This window comes from Uloborus diversus, unplaced genomic scaffold (assembly GCF_026930045.1).
Source record: "Uloborus diversus isolate 005 unplaced genomic scaffold, Udiv.v.3.1 scaffold_1071, whole genome shotgun sequence".
NCBI classification, from domain to species: Eukaryota; Metazoa; Arthropoda; class Arachnida; order Araneae; family Uloboridae; genus Uloborus; species Uloborus diversus.
Genome location: NW_026557734.1, coordinates 3,175 through 30,884, shown reverse-complemented (window position 1 = coordinate 30,884; position 27,710 = coordinate 3,175). Strand labels below are relative to the sequence as shown.

General features: G+C 31.5%; 1 protein-coding gene across 1 annotated transcript; it reads left to right on the top strand.

Moving 5' to 3' along the window:
- Positions 1 to 646: 646 nt before the first annotated feature.
- Positions 647 to 27,710, top strand: LOC129232099 (rap1 GTPase-GDP dissociation stimulator 1-like; the record flags this gene model as incomplete). The annotated part of the gene is given in 8 exon segments (XM_054866335.1): positions 647 to 659; positions 1,808 to 1,918; positions 5,022 to 5,165; positions 17,777 to 17,817; positions 17,819 to 17,903; positions 22,509 to 22,652; positions 26,746 to 26,874; positions 27,585 to 27,710. Coding segments are annotated over 8 exon segments (793 nt in total), but the record flags the coding sequence as incomplete, so codon positions are not given.

Here is a 27,710-nt window from a genome sequence, read left to right as displayed (position 1 = left end):
GATCTTTTGAAATTACATATCCTATCCACCATTTGCTGTCATAGACACAAGCAATATAGCCCACAATTTCTTCAAACTGTACATCCCCATTATGAGGGCTCATGAACTCGGAATCCTCTGTACTAGAGCCTGGTTTTGGATCTTTGCTGAACTCATTCATAACATCTTCAGTTTCAGGAACTGAAGAATGTTTTTGCTTACTTAATTGTATGTGACAAGCAGTACAAATTTTCATTCCTTCTTCAATGTCATATGTAAGTGTTGTCATCCACAAACTTGCAGTTCTTAGATCTTTTTTCACCCAATGTCCTTCCTTTTTAAATGGATTGCAGCAAAATATGCTCCATTGTTTATCCATTTTCAACTGAAAGTTGGCTCTTAACAACAAAAATATGCATAAATTTAACATTAAAATAACAAAACTTGGAAAATAATTTCTCAGAGAAAGCAAGCAGTAAAATTTAGAATGTTCACTGTCCAAGAATATACAAAGTACTGAAGATTTCAATGCCTCTGTAGTGGGAGAAAGCAGACTGGTTTCATATTACACCAGGAGAAAGCCTAAGGATTTGTTACAGCAGGCAGCTGATGAATGGAAGTGGCTACTTAGGGGATGGCTACTTAGCAGTGATGTAGGTGCTGAAGCATGACTCATGATGGTCAAGCCCTTCTATTGTATCAACACATGATCATAGGATTGAAAAAATGTTGATTGGAGACCTTTGCTTTATTGAATTATTTCAACACTTTTGATTAAGGACCATTTGCCATCCGATAAGTAGACTAATATATTTTCAGTTAATAAATTTTAATTCTTGGCTATTTAAAAAAACCTGCATATGCATATATATTTAAAGGAATCAAGCAAAGGGTGCCAATAACACCTCCTCAAATACTATACAGCCCCCCCACAGGGATGTAACCTCTTTACAGAGAAAAATGTCCCTTAAACATCCCCTTAAAATCTTAATGGCAATATCTTTGCCATCCCTCCACCCCCTTTGGATGATCCAGCTGATCAAGCAGTATGAATTGTTACATGAATAAAGATGTTGAAAGAGGAAATATTTTTTTTTCTTATGATACCACAATAATGCCATCATGAAACTTTGCATAAATGTTGCTAAAGTAAGTCTTAATAACATAAATTTTTTTCAAAAAAAATTAAAAATTTTGATTTTGAGTTTTCTTAAATTAAAAAAATTTTTTTTTCAAAAAAAATGTTAAAAAAAAGAAAAAGGTAGAACTAGGTCATGTCATATATTTTATAAAACCTTATTAAACACAGAACAAAACACTACTAGTTTTAACTCTTTGAGTAAAATAGTTTTTTAATTACAGCCGTTTAAAGAAAATGTGTCAGGAAAAATTTTCAACTTCGTCAAAACTTTAAAATATTATAATTCGAAAACAAATGAGTGAAAAAGTCCAAAACTTTGTATATTTTCTCTGTTGTGGTAATATTCCATTGGAACAAAAAATGAGCAAAATCTAAAGACATGACGTTTTGACCATTGGTTGATTTGATATGGAATTACCCACTTTGGTCTGAGAAAACCAAGATTTGTAACTTAGTTTCTGACTTGAAATCTAGTAGTTTCTCTTGTAGAATCTATGTGATAACTAGAAATTTCTCTTGAATTTATGTGAAATAAATATATATAAAGGCATTCAATTTCAATTCTGGAAGTCACAAATTAGCAGGAGTCAGAATCTCAACTATCTTCTGAAAGCAAATTGCTTTTGATAAAAATATTATTCCACTCCTGACTCAAAAGTTAATTTGCTTCTTGTATTCTTTTTTTAGAAGAGATATCGGACACACTGTATAAGTTGAATCTTGGCATCAAAGAGAATAAAACGTCTCCAGAAATTCAAAAAATTCTAACGACAATAAATAAGCAGTTATCTGCAGAAGGTGAGTATTTCATTCACAGGGTATGTACGCTCTGAGATAAAATGGAATTGTCAGGGAAAATGAGATGGGTGAAAATGTCGGGGGGAAAATCGGTATTTTCCAATTTTGGCCCAATATTTTTTTCCAATTTTTTCCTAGGGCATTTTGTACCATGAGATCTAATGTTCGCTTTCATTGATGTTTCCTGAAATTTTAAAAAATTTTTAAGGCAAAATTACACTAGCAATTAAAAAGTGGCACCCCCCCCCCCCCAAAAAAAAAAAAAAAACTTCTGCAGACGCCATTTTTGGTCCTCAATAGTTCCCAAGAAAAAAATTCCTCTGGTGAACAGGTATTATGCACAAACTCAACAAGGCAGAAAACAATTAACTGCTTCTGAATCACAAGCCTGAGGATGAGAGGGTCAAAACCGTTTTTTGATTGAAAAATCTTTTCAACAACCTGTGAAACGTAGTCGCCATTTTTGCTCATTCACAAGATGAAAGTAGATACAATGCTTAAGCCTAAGTTTCCAAAAACAAAGCAGAATTGGATGTTTTCTTTCCAACTCCTCCTAAATACTAAATGCCTTTCAACTTCTAGCTTTTAACATAGAGCAAAATGTGTCCAGTCGGTACCATCACTACTGCCATCTGTCGAAAATATTAGAAATTAATAGCTAAATATTTAGCAATTTAAATCTACGTTTGTCAATGATTTTTTACCCACGGATCGGTAAGATTTTTATTTATATATATTTAATAAAATTAATAAAGAAAGAAAGAGCAATTAAGAAGGAAGTAATTTATTTACTAGTAATGATATTTAAATGTAAAAACAATTACTGCAGTTATTATATGGAATTAAGTAAACCTTAATGAACAAAAACACAAAAAACTATAAAAAGCAATCAAAAAATCAATATTGAAATTTTCATAAAAGTTATTATTTCTATTAATTCATTAATTTTTTAAAAATAATTTGAGTATGTACGATACATTTTTTATAAGTTTTAATATGCATTTTTGTATAAACTATCGTGGACAGGTCTTTGAGCAGGGGTGGACTGGCCCACGGGCCTGTGTGCCCTTCTGCTTGTGCACCTTCGAACGCCCACTGTGTGCCTTTGTTTTTTTTTATTATTAGAATTTTTTAAATTTATTTATTTATTTATTTTTACGCTCTCAAATTTGTGTGACTTCGTTCCTTTTTTATTTTTTCTTTCATTTTTTTACGCTCTTGAACCTGTGCACCTTTGTTTTTTACGCCGTCAAACCGGTGCGCCTTCTGTTTTTTTCCCCCGCTATTGAATTTTTTTTTCTGCATTTTATTTTATTTGCACCCTAGAACGTGTCCACCTTCGTTCCCCCCCCCCCTCCCTTTCTTTCTTCTCTTCATTTTCTTGAGCCCTTGAACCTGTGTGTGCATCTTCATTTTTTTACCCCCTTAAAACTTGTGAATGTGAATAAAGCAAAAATACAGCATATAGCTATTTCAAGGCAACAATGCAGCCTCTTCATTAGTGCAAAAAGCTCACCAACCCAACTGAAAGTCGCAAGATAACTGACAACAACTACGTGGGCACCGGTATTCATACCAAATAGGGCCAACCAATAGGAATTCAGGACAAAAGAGAACAAACAACCAATCAGCAAACAACATGTCAGCCCCAGGGCTCAGAGCAAGGGGGGCAACCATGGAGCTGAGCCCGGGGGTTGACATGTCGTTTGCTGATTGGTTGTTTGTTCTCTTTTGTCCTGAATTCCTATTGGTTGGCCCTCCTTGGTATAAATACCAGTGCTCACTAACGCTGTTGTCAGTTCTCTCGCGACTCTCGGTTGTGTTTGTGAGCTTTTTGCACTGATGAAGAGGCTCCATTTTAGCCTTGAAATAGCTATATGCTGTATTTTCTTCAAAATTTGTGCTTTATTTATGTTGATTTTTCACATTAATCATATTGTAGCTCAAAGCTTATATGATAATTTTTCATTTAAAGTGAGCCATTGCAATCTAAATAGTGCAAGATTTTGAAACGCTACGAGCTGATTGATTTCATCTTGAAAACAAGAGTTATAATTTTCACTAAAATCGAAATTTAATAATAAAGTGTTTGGGGGGGGGGGGATGTCTTCCTTTTGCTTGCAACAATTTTTCCCTTAATAAGTTCCTAACAAAGAGTAAGTATAATTTTTTCAGCATTTTAATTTTTAAAAAATTTGTGACTGGAAAATGTCAGGTTTTTAGAGAATCACCCATATGCTTTACAATTAAAATTGAACTTACAATATAATAGAAGCACTTTTCACAACAAAGGTAGAAATTTTTAACATGTTGCGCAAAAAAATGATATACTCCTAAATTCAGATATGTTACTGCAGCTCCTTGTTACATTGCTTATTTAGGTGTCACATACTTTTTCATTGTAAGCTAGTCACTGAATTTGTCGCATCATTTTCAGATTTAAAACGCAAAATAAGACTTTTTCCAAAATTAAACACAAAAGAAAACACGTGCTAATTCAATATTTTAGTAATTTATCGAACATAGTTCGATAAAAACTAAAAAAAATAAAAGCAGATGACGTTTTCTTTTCAGTTATAATATTTCAATTTAAATCCTTTTCAACAAAATAAAAAGGTTTGGATCACAACAGTAAGTGCATTTTCAAAAATGTTTGAAATTTAAAAAATGAAAAATGACAAAACAACATGCGAAAGTAAATTTTTGTTTTGAAAGTAAATTATATTTGTATTTAATTTTTTATTTTATTCTTGAGCTAAATTATTTAGAATCGTTTGGCTAGCTTAAAGTAAGCCTTGGAGTTTGGTTTTCTTTAAACAATTCCTACAGCTCTTATTCTCGTAGAAACTTTGAACATCCAGCCTTTCTGCTTTATTTATTAGTAAAGAAGTCTAAAAGCTAAAAATACTAAGAAATGTTTTAAGTTTTCATTTACAATGTAATTCAGAATATGAAGAAGAAACCCTGTCAGTTTAATGAAAATGAAACTTAAAAAATTTTACAAAATAAATTATGTGAATCATTTAGGAACTATGCTCTAAAATTTACAATGCATTTTGTATACAGTTTATATACTAACTAGAAACTGTCTTTTTAAATATAGGATGTGATAAAAAGTCTGTTGTTGACTATCTGATAAAAAATGGTATTGTTGATACATTTTGTCTCATCTTAAAGTCGAGAGAACGTTTTTCAGCTTCTACATTTGCCTTAGTGGCAGAAATTCTTGCTGAAGTAGCCAAACTTGGTAAGTTAATTTTATGTTTATTTCTTCATAAATGTGAACTTATCTTTAATTTTTTGTGTTGTTAAACAACCTTGAGTGAAAGTAATGATTTTTTTTTCTGTTTTAATATATAATGAAGGTGGTAATTACAGTACAGAACCTTTTATCTGGGACCAAGAAAACTGGAACATTTTTGTTCAATTTTCCTACTATTTTCTAAAAATGTGTATTTTCGGGAAATTTTGAAAAAGTGAGCGTTTTTTCGAAATACCTACAAGAATCTCAACGATTTCTTTATGAATACTGTATTACTAGTGAATAAAATAGTGAACAAACTAATGAATAGTGTATAAAATAATTCAGAAAGTTCAGTACAAAAAGGAACTTTAAAGTTGAAGAGTCATGTTACATGCTAGGCAAAATTTCCCAAATATTTTCCCGAATACAACTTGAAACAGACACCCTAAAACAAGACATTTCCCCAATTTTATTCTAACTGAAAACTAAAGAAATAAGTACTGACACACTATACACAGTCAACCCTCGTTCATCGCGGTTAATTCGTTCCAGACTTTACCGCGATAACTGAATTTCCGCGAAGTAGGATTCTATATTTATAAACCGAATATTTTCCTTTTTGTGCACATAAAACTTATAACTATTTAAATGGGTTTTTAAGATAGAGCAGGCTAGAGAAACATGAAATAGCACCCTTAGCCATCATTAAATTTGTAGTTTTCAATATGTTGCACAAAACAATGCACTAGACTAAAAAGATATCACATTATTAATTATTGGGAAATAAACTACACACACACACACACACTTTTAGTTCTTATAGACCAAGAGCTGAGCCCCAAAAACGCGATTTATCTCTTTTATGGCTTATGGCCATAAACTATAAACTATGGCTTATGGCCTAGTATGGTTAAAATAATAAAAAAATACAATTAAAAACTTTAGCTCGAATTCCCCCCTACTAATTTTGGGTCATACGGCTGCGTGGGTGGATGAAAGGTCAAAAAAAAAAAAAAGAAAAATATTAAAGTGATGAGTTAAATGGCTAAAAAATATATAATAACATTAAATTTGTAAGAAAAAACATGTAGCGAATTTCTCCCCCAGCTATGTTGGGGCGAACGTGGTGGCCCCCAGGGATAAAGTATCGATTATAAAACTTTAAAAAAAAATGATCACTTTCATGGGGGGGGGGGGGGAATTTTACAGGGTATTTGTTTCATTATTTTGATTGCCAAAAAAAATCCCCCCCCCAGTAACTATGGGTCAATTTGTCACAAAAAAATTTTTTTTGTTCCTCTTTATTTGGTCCACGTCGAGTATTATTCAAACTTACGCATGACTGTTTAAATTGCAAAAAAAACCCCAAAGTTTGAACGTTTATTCGATAAAAAAAAAACTCGTAGCAATCCCCCCTCCACACCTATGGAGGGGGTTGCTACGCGTTGCGTGGTTTTACAACGTGGTGCCCCTCCCCCAGGGGTGAATTATGGATTGATTAAATTAAAAATAAATGATCACTTTCGTGGAGAGAATTTTACAGAGCATACATTTAATTGTTTTAATTGCAAAAAAAAACTCTCCCCCCCCCCTCTAGGGTTGGCAAAAACCCGGGTTTTTTTAAAAAAGCCCATGGACCCAGGGTTTTTTGGGTTTTTTTTAAATAAAACCCAAAAAAACCCAACTAAAGCTGGGTTTTTTAAAAGAAATGTGGGTTTTTTTTGTCTTTTTTTTAGGGAAAATGGGGTGCTTGTATCATATTGTAGTGTAAGTATATGGACAAAGCACAAAAATTGTCTTGGGGTAAAAATACTGGAAAATTCAGCGTTTTCTGAAGAAAAGTAAAAAAGACAACGAAACCCAAGAATAGTGAAGTTTAAGATTTTTTAGTTTCCATGATTACCAACAGTTAGAGCAAAGTTACTTCTCGAGTGATAAAATCTATTGTTCGTTTTTAATTACTACATTTTTTTTCTTTCTTTTTTGCATTTTACTTTATTGTATTTCATTTTGTTATGCAAAACTACTGTAGAACGTCAAAGTAGTTTAAATCCCTTTTTACTGAATTCAGCTTAATCAAGACATTTCTTTGAACTTTATGTTGACTGTTTCTATTTCTGTGTACAGAGTAAGAAATATTAAACTTTTTGTAAGATAATGAAAGTATTGTACATCCTATTCTGTTTTCTGTTCGACTATTTGAAAAACCTGTTAATTTCTAAAACATATACGTTGTTTATTTGAGATTTGTGACATGTTGGTTTGCAGAAAATAATTCACATGAAAGACTTATAGCTAGCGTAGTTTCTTCTGTACAATCTGCAAATATCGAGAAAATCAGACGTGACAGGACTTAGTCCAGAAAATTTGAGTTATTTATTGACCAGTTAAAGAAAAAGTTAAATATATTTATTTAAAATCTTTGAAGTATTTTTTTAATGCTGTTAAGAGTTAAGAAATACTATTAAAGTTCAAAATTCCTTTTTTATGTCCATTGTCTGTGGTGAAGAACAAATAAAAAAGAAGTTTAAATTGTGAAAGTATTTAAATTAATTATTGTTTTAAAAAACTTCCCAGAAAATTTTAAAAAACCCAAAAGTGGGTTAAATAATGGGTTTTTTTAAATGGGTTTTTTCAAAAAAACCCATTGGGTCCAACCCAATTGGGTCCAATCTGACCAACCCTGCCCCCCTCCCCTTCAGTAACTATGGATCAATTTGTCAAAAAAAAATTTTTTTTTTTGTTCCTCTTTATTTGGTCCGAGTCGAGTACTATTCACACTTTAGCCTAACCGCTTAAATTGCAAAAAACAAAGTTTGAATGTTTATTCGTTAAAAAAACTCGTAGCAAATTCCCCCCCAATCTATTCGGGGGGGGGGGGAGGGTTTGCTACGCGGTGCGCGGTTTTACAATGTGGTGCTTCCCAGGGGTGAACTATCGATTGATTAAATAAAAAACAAATAACTGTCGTAAGGGAATTTTACAGAGTATACATTTAATTGTTTTAATTGCAAAAGAAAATCTCCCCCTACCCCAGTAATTATGAGTTTATTTCACAAACAAAAGTGATTTTATGTTAAAATTGCAATAACTATTTTTTTACTTGTAAATGTTAATGTGTCAATCCGATGCGTTAAATGAATATTTAAAATAATAATTTGGAAATTCATATAGATTTATTTACCTTCGGCATATTGGTTGTGATAGTGTCTATCTAGTTTGATAAAAATGTTCCTGCAATCTCAATGATATAAATCTGCTTCTGTTAAGAACTCGGAAAAATCAAAATCATGGAATTTCAGTTTTCAGTGTTTTCGAATCTTTGAAACTTTTAATCCTTCAAGTTTCTGTCAAAACATTATCTTTTATCTGGTGGCTGGCTACACTTAAAATTACCCTTTTAAACACTCATAATATAAAAAACATCAAAATATATTAGGATTTTTTTTACGTTTTCAGTTTAACCCATTCATGCCCGGTTGGTACAAAAAATATACCAACCGAGAAAAAAATTATAATTCGTCCTCACATGACGCTATCTCCCCAATAGCTGTACATTTTACATAGTAAATAATCACAAAAAGGGAAAAAAAATATGTTTACTGTATCTTTGTTAAAAACGGTCGTAACAGTAGGCTTAAAACTTGAATAAATCATAACTCCAAAAGCATTCGTCTTCCGTCAAAAAGTAAAATGCAAGTTTTGCATGTATTTTAGTAATTTCAAAAAGGTTTAAAAATTGTACCATAATTGTAACAGTGTATTTGATTCAGATATACTTTTAAAACGTTGTTTTTATCTTTGTTTCGTGTTATGAATTCTCTTTTACTTTCAATGGTAGAAAATTGTACCAGCCGGCGAATATGTAGTCACTGTCTTGCTTCGGGCAAATGAAGTGTTTAATCTAAAATTTGTACAAATAAGTGATATTTTTAAAAGATTTTTTAAGTATTTTAGTAGTGTTGTTAATTTATTATGGACGTCATGGACGCAAAAAGCTGATAAGAGGAAATTCGATTAGATTTGAATATAAGCTGTGGGTGTTATTCTTGTAATACGGACTTTTATTTTTTTCGGTACCATATTGCGTCACCTAGATGAATTGGTATAGCATAAAATATTAGTATTGGTATAGTATTTGTATAGTATATTGGTACAGTATGGAAAAATAATAAGAACCTAAGTACCAGAGGAAACGCATGCCATTATGGGCAATTTTTTACTTTTATTCCTGTGCTAAATGATATTCTTTCAACTTATACATTGAAAGAGTATACAAATGTATGTTCCATTGGGTTCAAGAAATGAAATGAAGAAATACACACACAATCAACCAAGAACAGCATGTGGTAATGCTGCAATAAAGATGATGCTGTAAAATGGAACGGCAGTACTGCAGTAGCAATTACAAGCAATAAAGTATTCAGGACATGATGTGAATCAAGCAGTAAATGAGATGCTTTTGAGAAAAATAATTTTATTATTCCAATATCATAGTTATTGAAACACATAGCAAGTGCATCTGTCGGATAGACCTTTTTGATCCGTAGAAGAATACGGTATTAGAAATTGTTGCAAAAAAAAAAAAAATGTGGAGGTTTACTTTTTTTTTTTGGGGGGGGGGGGGGCAATTTCTGCAAAGTGTTGTAAAAGAATGGCGAATGTTCCAGACTTTTTGAAAAGAAGATTCGCTATTCATTTCCGAGAAGATTGTGATGCATAAATATTCAGTTAAAAATATATTCAATTCAAAATTTTACTACATTTTTAGTATTGATTTTTTCAAGTTCATATTTCATAAAAATTTTATTTTACAAAATGAACACATTTCTTTTTTCTTTTGAAATAAATGAAATTGTAATTAGAAAACTCTTTTATGTAAGTGTAAGTAATATTCTACAATTATTAATAATTATAAGTGGTAATCAATGCAATTATTGCAATCAAACAATAAATGTAAAATTTGCAAACAAAATGTGCTCACACCATACAAACGCCGGTTGGTAGAAAAATCTACCATAAAAATAAAAATAGAAAATTTAACGGGAAAAAATTAAATTTGTATATAATGCACTTACTAGACATAAAATAAATAAATACTAATAAAATTATCACAGTTTATTGTTTTTTTCGAAACCGGCATTAATGGGTTAAGGATGCGGTACAGGGTGCTCCGAAAAGAAAAACCAATAGCTGTAACGACTTCACTGTGTTGGCTACAGTTGATCACTGACGAAACTGCCCTCGAAATAGCAAGAAGAAATCATCACAGGCGTATACTTTCCCCTTCCTTCTTTTCATACTGAGCACACAATGGTAGAAGCAGATGTACGGACGCTGATTTGCTTCCTTTCATTTTGAAAAATATTTCAAAATTTCTAATTTAAATTAAAAACATTTTTTTTTGGGGGGGGAGAGGATTTTTTTTTCCTGCTACAATCAAATGTAAACTCTGAGAAAATCCCCCCCCTCTCTACGAAAGTATTTTTTTTTTTATTTAATCAATTGATAATTCACTCCTGGGGGGCAACAAGTTCGCCCTAAACATAGTTGGGGGGGGAGGGGGATTTTCTATGTGTTTTTTTTTTACCGAATAAATAATTGCAATTGTTTTTTTACAATTTAAGAGGTCATGGGAAAGTTCGAATAGTACTCGACTCGGGCCAAATAAAGAGAAACAAAAATAATTTTTTTGACAAATTGACTCATAGTTACTAGGGGGGGGGGAGAGATTTTTTTGGAAATTAAAATCATGAAACAAATACCCTGCAAAAATCCCCATCCCCAACCTCACGAAAGTGATCTTTTTTTTTTTAATTTTAACAATCGATATTCACTTCTGGGGGGGGGGGGGGCTCCCACATTCGCCCCAACATAGCTGGAGGGGGGATTTGCTACATGGTTTTTTATTAATTTAATGTTATTACAGGGTGGCGACAGATCAGGGAGATCAGGGAAAAGTCAGGGAACTTTATTAATCAGGGAAATATCAGGGAATTTCGAAAAAATAGCAAAAAATCAGGGAAAATTGTTTTTATGAAGTTTTTTTTTTTTTTTGCTTTACAAAATTAAGTATCCTTATTCCCTACGCATTTTTGGCCAATTATCTGTTCAAAAAAAAGTAAAATTAATGAGGTGCGATTATACACTGCCGCATATTTGTACATCTTTTTTCCTCAACGTCAAAGTATTGAATCTTACTTATTAACCACAAGATGAACTTCCTAAGATTGCTTATGCGTCTGTTAGGTTGTTTATTTCACCTAGCTTGAAATTTCCTTTCACGCTTTTAATGCGAGGTAAAATAAACAACCATACAGGCAAAGAGGAAGCCTTCATTAATGCCTTAGCTCCTTTGCCTTTATTCCATTGACTCGAAGTGATTAGCGTACTGTAATCATGATTTCAAGAAGAAATCTTTGGTTTTTGAATTAATACTGATAAAAGCTTAAAAGTTATTACTTCTTCATTTTTTAAATTTAATTGCTAAAACTAAACTTTCAATCAAAAAAAACTTTGTTTTTTACCATTATACTATTTGCTGTCGCCGCAGATTATAAGGATTTTCTTTTTTTTCAGACTTAAATGATTCTTTTATTTTATAACCAAGTTGTATTCTTCTTTTATATATTTTGAAATTAACTAATTAATTTTTTTTTCTGTTTTTTTTTTCTTGCATTTCAAAGTTGTTTGTTACAAAAGCAATCTAAGATTTTTTTCGTTACATACTTAAATCATTTGACATAGAGTTAACTTGTATACTTAAGTAAATATCTTTTTTTTATTGTTAAAATGCTGTATTCATTCATTGAAACCTATGTTCTTGATTAGAGAAAAGCTCCCTATGAATGGATGTCAAAAGGTTTCATCTGTTTTGCATAAATATGTCAATTTGTTATATAAGAATAACTACATTACTTCTATTCTTTCACTATTATTTGTTATTCTTGCAACAGTTATTATACTGTTTGAAAATTTAGTTCAAAATAATTTCAAATACTTTTCAGTTCTACCATAAATACACATACATTTTTAAGAGTGAGTTTAATAGTTTCTTAAAATTCTTATGCTAAGGGGTTTCTGGAAGCAAAGTATCTTTCCATTGTAGAAGAATTTAATATACTGTTTTGTCGTTTTTTTTCCCCCCAAAAAATTGACTTGATATTTTTTTTTTTGCCATTTTGTTGAAAAAGTAGCATTTTTTTTAAATATATCTTTAGTTCATCAACTTTACACAACTTAAAAACGTTTAAATTACTGTATTTTATACAAACATACAATGGATTTCAAGTAGAGCAAAGAAAGGAAACCATTACTATTGGTAACGTAAATCAGGGAAATTTGGTGAACTTAATCAGGGAAAAGTCAGGGAACTTTTTTTCACACTTCCTGTCACCACCCTGTATTATATAATTTTTAGCCATTTCACTTATCATGGTTAATAATTTTATTTTATTTTGATCTTTCATCCACCCATGCAGCGTGTGACCCAAAAATAGTGGGCGGAAAGGGGGGATTTTAGCCAAAATTTTTAATTAAATTTTTTTATTATTTTAACCGGCCACCCGCCATAAAACAGATAAACCGTGTTTTGGGGGCTCAGCTCTTGGTCTACAGGGACGACGGGTTCGAACTGAAAAATTCATTTTGTGTTGAATAGTCCATTTATTGAGAAGGCTATAGGAAATATAACATTGCACTTTGACTAATAGGAGTGGAGCAGCAATGAGAAATGTAATGAAAACGGGAAAATTTATATAATTGTATAAAATGCTTGGAACGCCGAATACACGTACATTTTTGAGGTAGACCGTGCAACGCCTGGCAATGCAGCTAGTAGACTCATAATTGCTGGGGAGGAGAGATTTTGTTTTGCAATTAAAACAATTAAATGTATGCTCTGTAAAATTCCCTCCACGAAAGTGATCATTTATTTTTAATTTAATCGATAATTCATCCCTGGGGGGGGGGGGGGGCACCACACTGTAAAACCGCGCACCGCGTAGCAATCCCCTCCATAGGTGTGGAGGGGGGATTGCTACAAGTTTTTTTTCATCGAATAAACGTTCAAACTTGGGGGGGGGGGTTGCAATTTAAACAGTCATGCGTAAGTTTGAATAATACTCGACGTAAACCAAATAAAGAGGAACAAAAAAAAATTTTTTTTGACAAATTGACCCGTAGTTACTGGGGGGGGGGGGGGGGGATTTTTTTTTTGGCAATCAAAATAATGAAACTAATACCCTGTAAAATTCCCCCCCCCCCCACGAAAGTGATCATTTTTTTAAAAGTTTTATAATTGATACTTTATCCCTGGGGGCCACCACGTTCGCCCCAACATAGCTGAGGGAGAAATTCGCTACATGTTTTTTCTTATAAATTTAATGTTATTACATAATTTTTAGCCATTTAACTCATCACTTTAATATTTTTCTTTTTTTTTTTTTTTGACCTTTCATCCACCCACGCAGCCGTGTGACCCTAAATTAGTGGGGGGATTCGAGCCAAAGTTTTTAATTGCATTTTTTTATTATTTTAACCGGCCACAAGCCATAAAAGAGATAAATCGCGTTTTGGGGGGTCAGCTCTTGGTCTATTACACGCTACTACTAATCTATGAAAATAGCTTAACTTGTTTGATGATGAATTAATTGGCATTTAGTGACCATATGTGCCTCTGTTTTTCCTCAACATTCATCCTCATAATATTTATTATTTGTACAATTTAAAAAGCTAGTACATTGTTGAACACCATCTACACTACAGATGTATTTATTCCTTAGTAATAGTACAGTGATTTATATTTTTCTGTTAGTTAAAATGAGATATCGATTCCCTTCACTTTCTTCGGAGATTTTATACCTCCACTCCCTCAAGTAGTTCAACTGCAGCCCCTCTAAAGAGCTCACCGTACTTAAAAGACATACACTTTTGTAGTAAAAAGTTTACACTAGCGCATAAAAAAGGTTACTATATTTGAAAAAGAAAAAAAAAGAAACTAGAAAAAACCACAATCCAACCAAAAAACCAGATGTAGTGAAGCCACGAAAGTCAAAGCGCGAAGTAGGGAGGGGTGACTGTAATGCAATATTTTTCTGAATGGCCGTTTATTAGTGCCGTTTTAGGATAAGTGACTGCGTGAAAAGTAGAAAACGCAGAATTCCAGATTCGCAAATTTTTTGGGTAGCATCGTGGAATTTAAAGAGTGCTAAACGAGAGACTAATAATGCTGCAAGAATTAAAATAGGAATTTTTTTTTGGTACTCATTCAGTACAAAAGCTACAATTAACTACTTTTGTAATCTACAAAACAAAACCTTTACAAAAAAGAAAAGAAAAAACGCGTTCGCGAAAACCAGCTCTTTTCACAGACTAGTAAAAAAAATTGCACATTTACGTTCATAAGCAGTATCTTACCCTTCATTTTCTTCATTAAAACATTATTGAATGCATAGTATTGTCAATTTTTATTTGTTTATTTTTTATCTACTTATCTTTTTTTTAAGGGTTTGGTGAATGTTTTATATTTTTAGGTTTCTAAATAGTTCTTCCATTTAACATTTTTTTATATTTTGAAGTTTCTAAGCTTATCTAAACTGTTTTTGTTCATATTTTAAGATGCATTACAATATTATTGTAATTTGAGTTTCATAAACAATCAGCTAACAGGGTATTTTAGCGATCCAGAAAACCGGGAAATTCAGGTATCCGCGATAGTGATGATCTCAAACATCTTTGATAATTGGTTCTCTACTGTATATACTGCAGTGGGCAGGTAAAGTGCAGTAACTGCAAGTTTTTTTTTTTTTTTTTGCTTTACAGTCGACTCCCACTACAACGCAATTTGACTTATGCGAAATGGCTATAACGCGAGTTTTTCAGGAGCAAGGAATTTCAGAGCTAAAGCGAATTTCTCGCTCTCAACACGAAAATATTTGGAAAGGAATCGTGGTGCCGGTTTCGTTATTGATTACTAAACATTGACTTTGTGAATGTACTTTCATCCATTTAGTATAACTGACTGCCCAAGTTCCCACACACCGTCCAATAAACATAGCTTTGTTAGTGTGTGTAACCACTCCTCATTTTTCATTTATTTATTCTAAATATGAAAGGTGAGGAAATACTATGGCACTTAGGCACGCTGTTTCATCTAAAGTTTGAAGATGGAAACAAAAAGTGAAAGTTTGCGACAATTTTAGAAAAGGTAAAGATTCTTCATACACTTGAACAACCGGAAAATGGGTTGAAGGTGGTACGACAATTAGGTATGAGTGAATCTTTCATAAGTATGATTAAAAGTCAAGAGAAGGCAATCCGTATAAGTCCAGAACTTAGTTTTAACATAAAGCTCGCAGAGTAGTGTTTAAGCAAAATGCAAACAGTATGAAACTGGGATCTGCTCTTGTATTGTAGATTATAGAGACCCTGAAAGAGGGGTGTTGTATAAACATTATAAATGTAAATGCAAAGCTACTGTATTTAGAAATATATTCGAATAACGATCTGATTGAGCAGCATAAATCATCATCTTTAAGTTATAAATGTAGCTCTTTTTGTATCTACTGGATTACTATTATAAAGCATCACTTTATTATTACTACAGCATACTGTACGTTTGTACGTACCGTACTGTTTTATGTTATGTCTCTCTCTCTCCCATTGATCATTGATTTTGTGCATCGTAACAGTATTTTATGTTGAATAATGCAGTTTTTTAAAAAATAAAGTACAAAAATTCAACTTTTTATAGAAGAAACGGTAATATGAAGTTAAAAAATGGTCTAAAAACAGTTTAAAAAGTGTTTAAAAGTGTCTAAAATAATTGGATATGTTAATAAAAAAAATCATATACATACCCTTTTCCACAACACGAAATTTCGACTTATGCGATGAGTCTTGGAACGCATCCCTCGTATAAGTCGGTGATCCGACTGTATGGTATAAGCTTTCTTATTTGGTTTCCGCGGAAAAATTGTGTGAAAAAAACATTCAAATACAACATTTCCCTATTGTTAGTATTGAATCCAAAATTCATTCTTCAAATACCTCGAAAACTCATTTCTGAAGATACTGCCTTTTATCTGTCCACAGCAGTATAGCGCTGTTTTTGTACCTTGTCGTTGAAAAATATGCAGATGAGTCTCTCTTTAACGACTTTCAAGGGACTACAAAAAATCGTCCTTAAGTAGAATGTGGCCTTAAATAGAATTCTTTTAAAACTACAATTTAGCATCCGGGACCGTGAAAAGCTGTCTTTAAATCAGGGCTGCTATTTTGTTCACTTTTTTGTAAAAAGTCCAGGATGCCGGAAGAAAATGGACAAAACTGGACGAAGTGGACGAAATGAAAAATAAACTGATTATACGTACCGTACATAAATTTATTGTTGTAGTGTAATAACATTAATATATTAGTCTATACATTTTTTATTATAAATGAATCATTTAATTAAAATAGAATCATTAGCTTTAGAATTTCATAAATCTAAAAAAAAAATCTTAATTACACATTGGTGCAGCTAATTTTAGATCATAATTTACTTAAAAGTAATAAAATTTACCAATGTGAATAAGCTATTGGGCATGATTAGACTATTATATACAATAGTAGAAAATAAACTCAATGGGAAAGTCAAATGAAATGCTTGGAGACATACATACAAAACAAAGATTTATAGACTAAAAATATTCAAACAGTTATATTTTTCGAGTTTTTATTCATGTCACCCCATAGTAAATTATTTATGTACTCAGCATATTTTATGGATACGTTAATGTCATACAAATTAAGAAAAATTACTACTTAAGTATGGTTGTGGGTACTCAGAACAGTGTTTGGAAAGAGGCTGTAATAGACAAGAGGGTAGATAACTTTAAAAGGGCCATTAATCTTCATTGGGAACTAATAAATTTACTAGGAACAGCCTAGTCAGAGCCTGTTGCTGATCGTCGTATTTGTATTGCAAGAACAGATTTCACTTCATGGCAACATTTCTTTTATTAATATCAAGTAGTTTTTCTTTACAATCAATTGTTTATATACATATTTATGTATGCTATTTTATATTAAAATATTACTTAAATAGGAAAAATTTGAATAATTATTTATTATTTTCAAACTTCAAATTTTTAACTCAAAACTTTCAGTTTACTGATAAAGTGGACGAAAGGGACAAAATGACATTTTGTCCGGGACGGTTTTTTCCAAGTTTTTACCGGCGGTTTTTTCCGAGGTGGACAAAATAGGACAACCCTGCCTTAAATAGAGAGAATCATTAAATAGAACGTCATTGAACAGAGAGCCAACTGTAGTTTTTTAAATAAGTCTTATCATTTTCCTTTAGATGTGTGCATACATAAAATGATGTAGTTCAATTAATTTTATTTAGGTATTACAAAACTGGTAAACTCATTAAAATTGCTACTGAAGTGAAGTTGTTTCAACTTTTGTTCATTCATTCCCTTTTTTTATATAATGCACAAGCTTTATTATTATTTTTTTTTTTTTTTTGCAAGTATTGTCTGTGTGAATCTTAAAAATTACATTAGTGGCTGCAACTAGTATTTCATAATCATTCTGGAAGAATCAACCTAATTTCTTTTTCAATGCAGATAGTGGAAGGCTAAATTGCAGTGATGCAGCTGTGATAGTACCCTCTTTTGGAACTTTTGTCAAATAATGATTCAAATGTTGTACTCCAAGTATGTCGTGCATTGGGAAACATATGTTACGATAATGGTAAAGTGGTTTTTGAATTATTCTCTTTTTGTAACAATTGTTTTATGTTATTTTATTTTCACTTCAAATCAAGGAAAGGGAAGCTTGTATAATTTTTGAAGTAAAATATTGAAAGTATTCATATTTGTGTGATTGATAAGATTTTGGTTTGGATTTGAAACAGTTAAAAATAAGAATCTGAAGTAACTCTTGAAGATAATTTTGAAAGTGGAAGTTTTCTTAGTTTTAGTTGCCGTAAAAAAACAATTATTCATTTGCATCTGTAAATGATTTATCTTAATTTACAGGGTTATTTTTGATTATTCTGAGATAGCAAAAAGTGTCAAATTATCTGATAAAAGTTAAGTATATAATACAATTTGACTTGCACCCTACCTTAAATCCATCCTTATTAGGGATATTTCTTCATTATTCTTTGTAATTCACTTTGACAAAACAACAACAAGGCAAGTAAAGAAGCAATTGGATATATTTTACTGGTATATATTTCTACTTCATAATGTGTCATTGTGTTAAAGAATAAAAGATTGAATGCATTCTATTGTAGTTTTCAAAATTGAATTTGAAACGTTTTATCATTCACTACAAAAATCAAATTTATAAATTTCATTCAAGTTTTAAAAAACTTGATATTTGTTGTCCTAAAAATGTCCTAAAATTGTAACAAAGCTGTGTCCTAAAATTTTTGAAATCACTACTCAGACCCCTGTTATCTTTGAAGAGTCATTTCCGCACCATCCCAGCTAGTGTGAATGTTAAATGCTGTATTTCTACTCGAACCTACTTTTTATTGTGATATATATTAATCATAACTTAGTAATACATACAGTAGACTCTCATTTTACTCAGGAGTTACGTTCCACGGAAATGCCACGTAAATCGAAACCTCGTAAATTGAGAACTAATAGTAGTGTTGAAATAGGGGTTAGGTTCCGTAGCTAAAAAAATACTTCATTCTAGTGATGATTGTAATTGTATGAAAAGTTTAATGTGTGCTTAGATTGATTTTTATGCACAGCATGCATAAGGAAAACATAAACTAACTTCATGTTCTGTTTTTTTAAAAAAGAGTTGGCTTTGATAGTCTTTTGGCAGTCATTGAGAATTTTTCTCTGTAACTCTTAGCAGAGCAATTACGCATCCATGATCACTTGCGTCATTTCCATGATAGATTTTTCCTTCACTAACAAACCAGAAAGATCATTTCTATTGTCTAGGAATGGCTCAAAATTTTCAATGTGAATGCTTTTGGTTGTGTGTCACCAAAGTCGGTATCCTCGTTGGTTTTGGCCTCCTTTGTCACTCCTTAAAGCTATTCTTCCAGTAAGCTCTGAACTGTGCAAGTTTAATAACTTTACTTCAGAAAAGAGCTCTGGAAACAATCGCATAAAATGTCTCCAGGGGCCCAAGTTTGGTTATTAGCACTCCAAAATGCAGTTTAATGCGTGTAATCTGTAACCTTTAGGAGTTTAGATTTTGAAAGAGAGGAAAATGTTATTTGTTTGCATTGCCGCATCCCAGGGTTCGTACGAGTCATGGAAATCCTGGAAAGTCATGGAAAAAATTTAAGCAAATTTCAGACCTGGAAAAGTCATGGAAAATTGAAATTTTCATTCAAAGTCATGGAAATTTATTTAAGATCATGGAAAAATGTTCTGGATAAAGAGAAAACAACAGTAGCCAAAAGAGCATTAGTAGCAGCCGCGTCTTTTTTTTTTTTTTTTTTTTTTTTTTTTTTGCCATAGAATTTTACTGCTTAGACATCATTCATTTTTAATTTACCATTATTTTCAACTCTGCTTATATTCTTGATTTCGCCTTCTCAAAAAACACAATTCAATTGTATTCAAGTTCGCTTCTATCACTCCTAAAAACTTTATTATTAAAGTTATCAGAGTTTATCTTAATTTGTTGAAGGTTTTAGAAAATTGAGATTTTCAGTCAGGCGGTAGAATACAGAAATAGGAATATTCTAATACTCTAAAACAGTAGTGCCTAACATATGGCCCGCAAAACTAATCCATGCAACCCACTACTACGTTCAATGTCAGGAATTAAACCCTATGTTCTGGAATTTCTGAACCTATTAATTTATATGCATTTGAAAATGTGCAAATAAGTAATCAAGTAAGTATGAATCAGAAGATTTATTTACTACTAAATATATTTTTCAAATAAGTATCTGGTTTAGAAACAGTAATTTACTTAAGAATGTGGCTTTGCTGTAAAGTACCAAAATACTGTCAAGTTATGTAGATAATTAAATGAACAGTTAACACTAAAAGGCAACTTTTCAAGCAAATTTATGGAAACAGTGATGACTCATTCAAACTTTGTCCCATTCATTATCATTCTACTTGTTTATAAAAAATAAATAAATAAATAAACATTTAAGCGTCATTATATTACATTCACTGTATTTTTACTTTACTTAAATTTATATGACAAAGACAAATAAGAATAGTTTAGTTTTTTAGGTGTACACTGATATTTTTTCAATCACAAGTAAGTGCTTCAATAAGGTAGTGGCATTCATGCAGAAGTTTTGCTAATGCTCATTTCCGAAAATTGACAAGTTTGATATTAAGTACTACTATTTATTCTCTTCATGTAACAAGGTCATGAAAAAGTCTTGGAAAAGTCATGGAATTTTTTCATCCAAATAGAGTATGAACCCTGGCATCCGCGTAAAACCAAAACTCATCCGCGTAAAATAAAAAAAAGGTGTCTAATCTTAAACCATGTATAATCGAAACCCCATAATACGAGGGTCTACTGTATAGGGCTTTACATAAAATACACCACCAGCTCAGTCATTCCATCCAAGGACTGCAGTATCGTGCTTTTTAGCACTCATCAGCCCAGAATAGGAAGTAACTGAGCTTTATGTGGAAAACCTCTTAAAAAACCTATTCCTGCCTTAGTCCTGGCTTAGGGAGGTAACTTACTGCGGGATGTAGGGCTATATGTATAAACTAGCAAAAATACCCGGCGTTGCCTGGGTCAGTAATAATTGTGAGGAAACAATCGCTACTTTTTTTCGTTTTCTGTTTTAATTGGAAGGACTCAAAACATACCGCTTTGACGTGGTTAAAAATCGAGCTTCTTCCTCACCCATTAAAGTGAAATAGCAATAAGTATAAAGAACCAACGAATATTCATTTAAAAACGAAAGCACGAATTGAAGCATATAAAAATTTGAAGAATTTCCAAAATATGAACTAACAAAGATCAGTAACAAAATTTTGCGTTTATTGAATTAAATAGTACACACACACACAAAAAAAAACTCTCTACTATGTTTTCCTAAGTGTGCAAAAAGTAGAATTTCCAAATGTTTAAATGACTTTAACCCTTCAAGCGGCCGTGACGTAAAATTCCTTCACCCAGCGATGTATTGAAGAGCGGCCGGGTCGAAAAATTTGGCCTTGAATATTCTGCTTCGAGAACGGCTGCGGCGTAAAATTCTATGGAAGAATATTCATGGCAAAATTTTTCGACACGCCCGCTCTTCAATACATCGCTGGGTGAAGGAATTTTACGTCACGGCCGCTTGCAGGGTTAAACTCATGTTTGCTCCGGAGAAGCCTTGATTCAAAATTTTCATTATGATTACTTTTAATATTGCTGTTGTTGGTAACAAATTTTTGTATAATGAGTTTTACATTTAATCATTTGATGGGGAAAGTACATGAAATTTACTGTTTTCCATCACAATGTTTTTAAACTAAGTTTTTAAGGAATAAATTATAGCCTAAGTTGCTCCCTGATATTGTAGTTATCTATGTGGAAAAAATGGTTAAAATCCGTCAAGTAGTTTTGAAGTTTACCCCGGACATCCGGACAGAAGTAGCCCCTTATGTATAAAGATAAATGTCATGCTTGCTCCAGAGAGGCCTTGATTAAAAATTTACATTATGATTACTTTTAATGCTGCTGTTTTTAGGCAACGAATATTCGAAACAATGAATTTTATATTTGATCATTTGATGTGGAAATTACATGACATTTACTGTTTTCGATCACGACGTTTTTAAACTAAGTTTTTTAGCAATAAATTATAGCCTAAATTGTTCCCTGATAATTTAGCTAGCTATGCTGAAAAAATGGTTAAAATCCGTCCAGTAGTTTTGAAGTTTACCCCCGACATCTGGACAGAAGTAGCCCTTTATGTATAAAGATGAGGATACAACTCCCAAGAAAGCAATAAATGTCATGCTTTTCCAGAGAAGCCTTGATTAAAAATATTAATTGTGATTACTTTTAATATTGCTGTTGTTAGGCAACGAATTTTCCTAACAATGGGTTTTATATTTGATCATTTAGTGGGGAAATTACATGAAATTTACTGTTTTCCACCATAACTTTTTAAAACTAAGTTTTTTAGCAATAAATTATAGCCTAAGTTGTTCCCTGATAATTTAGCTATCCATGCTGAAAAAATGGTTAAAATCCGTCCAGTAGTTGTGAAGTTTACCCCGGACATCCGGACAGAAGTAGCCCTTTATGTATAAAGATTAGTATAAAATAATTTGTATTAATAAACACACAAAGTAAAATGTGTAACCCATTGTCTTTTAAGTTACCTTGTCTCATCTGTTTCAGATCTTGCTCGTAGTTTAGTCAAAGAACATAATGGTGTTGATCGCCTTATTCAGTTGCTGAGAAATCTTTTGGAGAAAGAAAATCTCCCAGACAACATGCGTACCATAACATCGGGTTGTTTGCTGAATCTTACAGACACTTACGGTAGTATTCCTTTACGGTAGTATTCCTTTATAAAGTGTGTTAATAGGTTTAAATTTATTTTGATTCTTGTCATTAGAAATTATTATGTTTTTATTAATAAGCATTATCAATGATTGAAAAGACTTTTCAAGAACTGTTTATAAGCTCAATGATCTATTTAGGATTAAAAGGGTTTTTTAAAAATCTTTATTTTTTGTCATTTTGTTTCAGTAATATCTAATTTCCATATGAGAATTTGATTTTAAAAAAAGTGTTGAATCTCAAATTCATGCAAAAATGTTATCACTGCATTTAAAGTTACTGTGTTCTAATAAAGGAAAAATTTGCATTTTAATTAATGGCTCATTTTGAATTCAAATAAATTGTTCTGATAGTGATGTTTATCTTTCAAGTTGTGTTATATTTGAATTGTATTTTCACTCATGATGAATGTCCTTTTTATGCATTTCTGTTCTTTTTTATATCAATAAAAGATTTAGACGATCTTTATTTTAAGTAATCACAGTTGCTTTTTGTTTTCACTTGACTGTAGTTAATATCCTCTACTTTTTGAAGTCCCCTCGCCATCGCCTCCGCACAAGGGTTCACCTCCTGGACGGTGACTCCTCGTCCCCGGGAATCGACTTGATTTATACCCAACCCTCTCGACTTTACACAATCCTCTTTAGACCAAGACAGCATCCAGCATACAATATCCAGCATTAAGCACACAACATCTTGCATCCAGCCCCTGGCATTCATTTGAATTGTGAAAATTTAAATTATGTTTTTCGCAGTTACATTTGCGATAGTAAATTTGTATAAACAAGAAACTGAACGATTAGAGTCCTATCATGATTCATGATTGCAAAAATCATTATTTGAAGTCAAGATGTCAAAATTCAAATTAATTATTTTCTACTTTTGCTGATGTTTCTGATGATAATGCATTTAAAAATCAAAAATATAATATTTCAAAACTTTAAATAGTTTATTTATTTTGCTATGTAATTCGGTGCAAGCTTTTATTTTTTGAAAAAGTTTTTATTTTGAGTCATTTAAAAGGTTTATCCCCTGTTTTGCCGACATTTCAAATTTCCTCCCCCCCTTTAATGTATCAAAAGGTATGATTAAAACTGAAAAACAGGGTGGTAAAAACTAAATGTCAGCGAAACTGGGGAGACATTGATTAAAAGTTCATAGTTTTACTGTTTAAATACTTATAAACCAGAACGTCATTTTTAATTAACAAACACAATTGTATTTATTTTGCTATGTAATTCGGTGCAAGCTTTTATTTTTTGAAAAAGTTTTTATTTTGAGTCATTTAAAAGGTTTATCCCCTGTTTTGCCGACATTTCAAATTTCCTCCCCCCTTTAATGTATCAAAAGGTATGATTAAAACTGAAAAACAGGGTGGTAAAAACTAAATGTCAGCGAAACTGGGGAGACATTGATTAAAAGTTCATAGTTTTACTGTTTAAATACTTATAAACCAGAACGTCATTTTTAATTAACAAACACAATTGTCTCAATTAAATGTAAGTACAGTCAAGCCCGCTTATTAGAATATAGGTTAAAAGAATATCCCGATTAATATTTTCAATGTACTTAACCATTGGTGCCTATTATTTTATAGAATATTCCCCTTAAAAGAATAATTTTTTGTGGAAAATTGGCTATTCCATTAAGCGGGCTCGACTGTATTGGATAATTTGATAACCTAGTAAACATAGGATAATCAGCCAAATGACTAAAAAGAAAAAAAAAATAAAAAACAAAAATCCCCTGACATTAAATAACTAATATGTTGTGGCTATCACGAAACTTTCTTCTATATCTTATAATTCTGATCCCACCCCATGCTTGATGAGGAAGCAATATTCCCAACAAAAACAAAATTACACACACCATAACTTGACGACCATCACAATTCCCATTTCATCTCAAAAGCAAAGCAAAGAATGAAAATTGAAACTTATTTTAAAAGCCTTGCTTAAAATAATTACAAAAATTTATTTGTTAACAAACACAAGATGGCAACAGTTAAAAACTTTAAATCACTGCGACTTTCTGGTCATTTTCCAACTATTAAAATCACCCGAAATATGCAGACAGTCTATTATGATTTATCTTTCTTATTTTTTACAATTATAAAGCTATTTTTATTCACAAAAAAAATAAATAAGTCAGCCCCCCATGGAGCGATTGGCGCCAAAATTGAACCAACGCCTGTTTACATATGGATTCACATTTATTCGAAATTTCATCCAGAAGGTAGCATTATTTCTTGAGATATGGCACTCACAATGGAAAAAAACGATCGTTCGACTGCGCCACCCCCCTTTCAGCTTTGACGCCAAAATAAAATCATTTCTTATACCTTCTGAGGGCTACTAATTGATAAATTTTTGTTTGATTCCGTTCATTATTTCTTGAGATACAGCAGTCACAATTGCCTACAAAAAACATTCTATAACTCAACCCCCCTTTGAGCAATTTACAGCAAAATTGAATCAGTACCTGTACCTGTTAGGGGCAACATATGGATCAAATTTTGTTTGATTCTGACTGTTACTTCCTTGGGAATAGCAGGCACTCATAACTCAAAAAATGTCCCATTGCTCCACCCCCCTTGGAGGAATTCGCACCAAAAACCAATGGGCACAAGTTCACATAGGGGCACATATATATATCAAATGTCGTTCAATTTCATACGGTAGTTTTTGCTGTAGAGCAACCACAAAAAACTGGTGTGACAGACGCACACAAAGACATTTTCACATTCTCCAAAAATGGTCGAAATGGACTCAGAACACCTCAAAACATTCGAATCCGTCAAAATTCGAAGTTTGAAAATTTGCACGAATCCAATACTTTCTTCTATATATTGGATATAGAAGAACGTAAAAAACTTTTTGAAAAGAAAATCACTCTAATCGTTCAATAAATAATATTTGATTTGGAAAAAGTGAAAAAAAAAGTCCTTTAGTTAATGATATTTGCGGATTTAATGATATTTGCGGATGAAAATAAAAGGTTCTTGAAATAAAATCTTTTAATCCTAAATAATATACCTTTAAGCTAATAAACAGCTCTCACAAAGTCTTTTCAGCCACTAATAATACTTCCTGATAACAAGAACCGATTACGCAATTTGCCTATTAACACAGTTAGTCAATTCGCATACATCCACTTAAGAACTATCTTGCTGACATTATAAAATTTTTGATAATAGTGATTTTTCAAAACTTTATAACTCGGTCAATTTTGGTCGTAGAAGAGTGAATTTTTTTTGTTCTAAATGTTAGTGTATCCGGAATGTTTTACTAACTATCATTGCTAGGACTGTGGGACAGTATGAAAAGTTTAATGTGGTAACTTTTTCAAAATGTGATTTTTCGACAAACATTTCATAAATTTTGAGTCTTTGGACAATTTGAAGATTTTTTTCAAAATGGAACTATACGCTTATATTTAACGGTTTAGGAAATAGCTATCGATCCACTTTTAGGGTGGACACCCTGTTTAATCTCAATCAAATTTATTCTTTGAAAAATATATGAATGTTATTCACTGTTTCGTTTCATTATGAGAAAAAACGGAGAGTTTTATTTTGTGTTGTTCACATAACAATTGGTGATTTGAGTATTTTAGTCCCTTTTCTAATTGTTTTTAATAAAAAATATTTTCACATATTTTATTAAATGTAAATATGATATTCTTGCAAATTAACATCTTTTTGGCAGAAATACTTGTTAGACAAAAAAATTTTTTTTGTAAGATTAGTTAGTTCATATTCATAACTGATTTTATAGGTACAGTTTTTTTTTTCATTTAAAAATAATTTTACCACTAACAGTAACGAATTGATTGCATTAGGAATAAAAACTTGTAATTTTGTAAGTGCTTATGTTTTAATTAATTCCTTTTTCTATCTATGTAAGTTTATTACTTTAGCTAATTATAACAAGTGTGTCAAAATTAATATTCATGCTTTATAAAAAATTTTGTGTGTTTTTTGATGTAATCACTTATTTGTCAAGTTATCTTGTATTATAGATTATTAGATATGGTTCAATATGTTTGATCTTTGTTGTGCTTTATTCCCTAGAAGAAATTCAAGAGCAAGCTGTGGAAGCAGGAATTTTGGATGTGCTATTGCAGTATCTTTTAAAATTTAGTTCTGACGAAGATGTTGTAACTCACTGTCTTTTGGTTCTGAGCTGCCTAGCTGACAGCAGTATGTAAACATTATTCCTTATGTATGAGTTAGGTTTTTTTTCCCCCAAATAATTTAAACATGACTTATTAAATTGAAATATTGTATATTCAATAGTTGAATTTTGTCTTGGAAACATCTTTTCTTAAGGTATAGATCAAAAAGCTTTTTAATATATGGGTTATTGTTAGCTTAAAATAAGTATTTATCTAGCTGAAACTTTTTTATTCTAATTTAATTATCTATAATTGTGTTCTGTCTCTCTTGAGGACATTTCATGCTATTTTTGTGCTACCAGTATTTTTAACATTTTGGTAGTGATTTAATAAAGCTTTATTTAGCGCTAATGCTGAAAAAAAAAAAAAGGCAATATGTAAGAAAATATTCTTCTAAGCTGTCATGAATTGTCATTCAAAATTTCTTCCTGTAGCTTTTACAATGAAAAAACAGAAACATCAATTTCAGTTTTCTGTTTATATCATACTAATAAGTTAGTGTTAAGATCAGTTTTCTTGTTCAAGGAAATGAAAATGAAAGAATTGCATTATTTCCTGAATATTATATTTTTCATAAAAGATTTAGAACAAACATTTCTCTTCTATATGTATATTTTTAATCATAGTTTTCTAAAATTAATGAAAAAAAAAATGCTCAAAAACAACTTAATTACAACTATGATGTAAATAAAACATGATTTTAAATCTTTTGATATCTATGTTCTTCATTTATAGGTAATGGTCGTGCCAAAATACTAGAGAAATCTGTCTTGTCCTCTCTGTTAAATTTACTGGAAAAACCTTTAAATGATGATATCATGGATTCGTTGCTGGAATTATTTGGAAACTTGTGTGAAAATG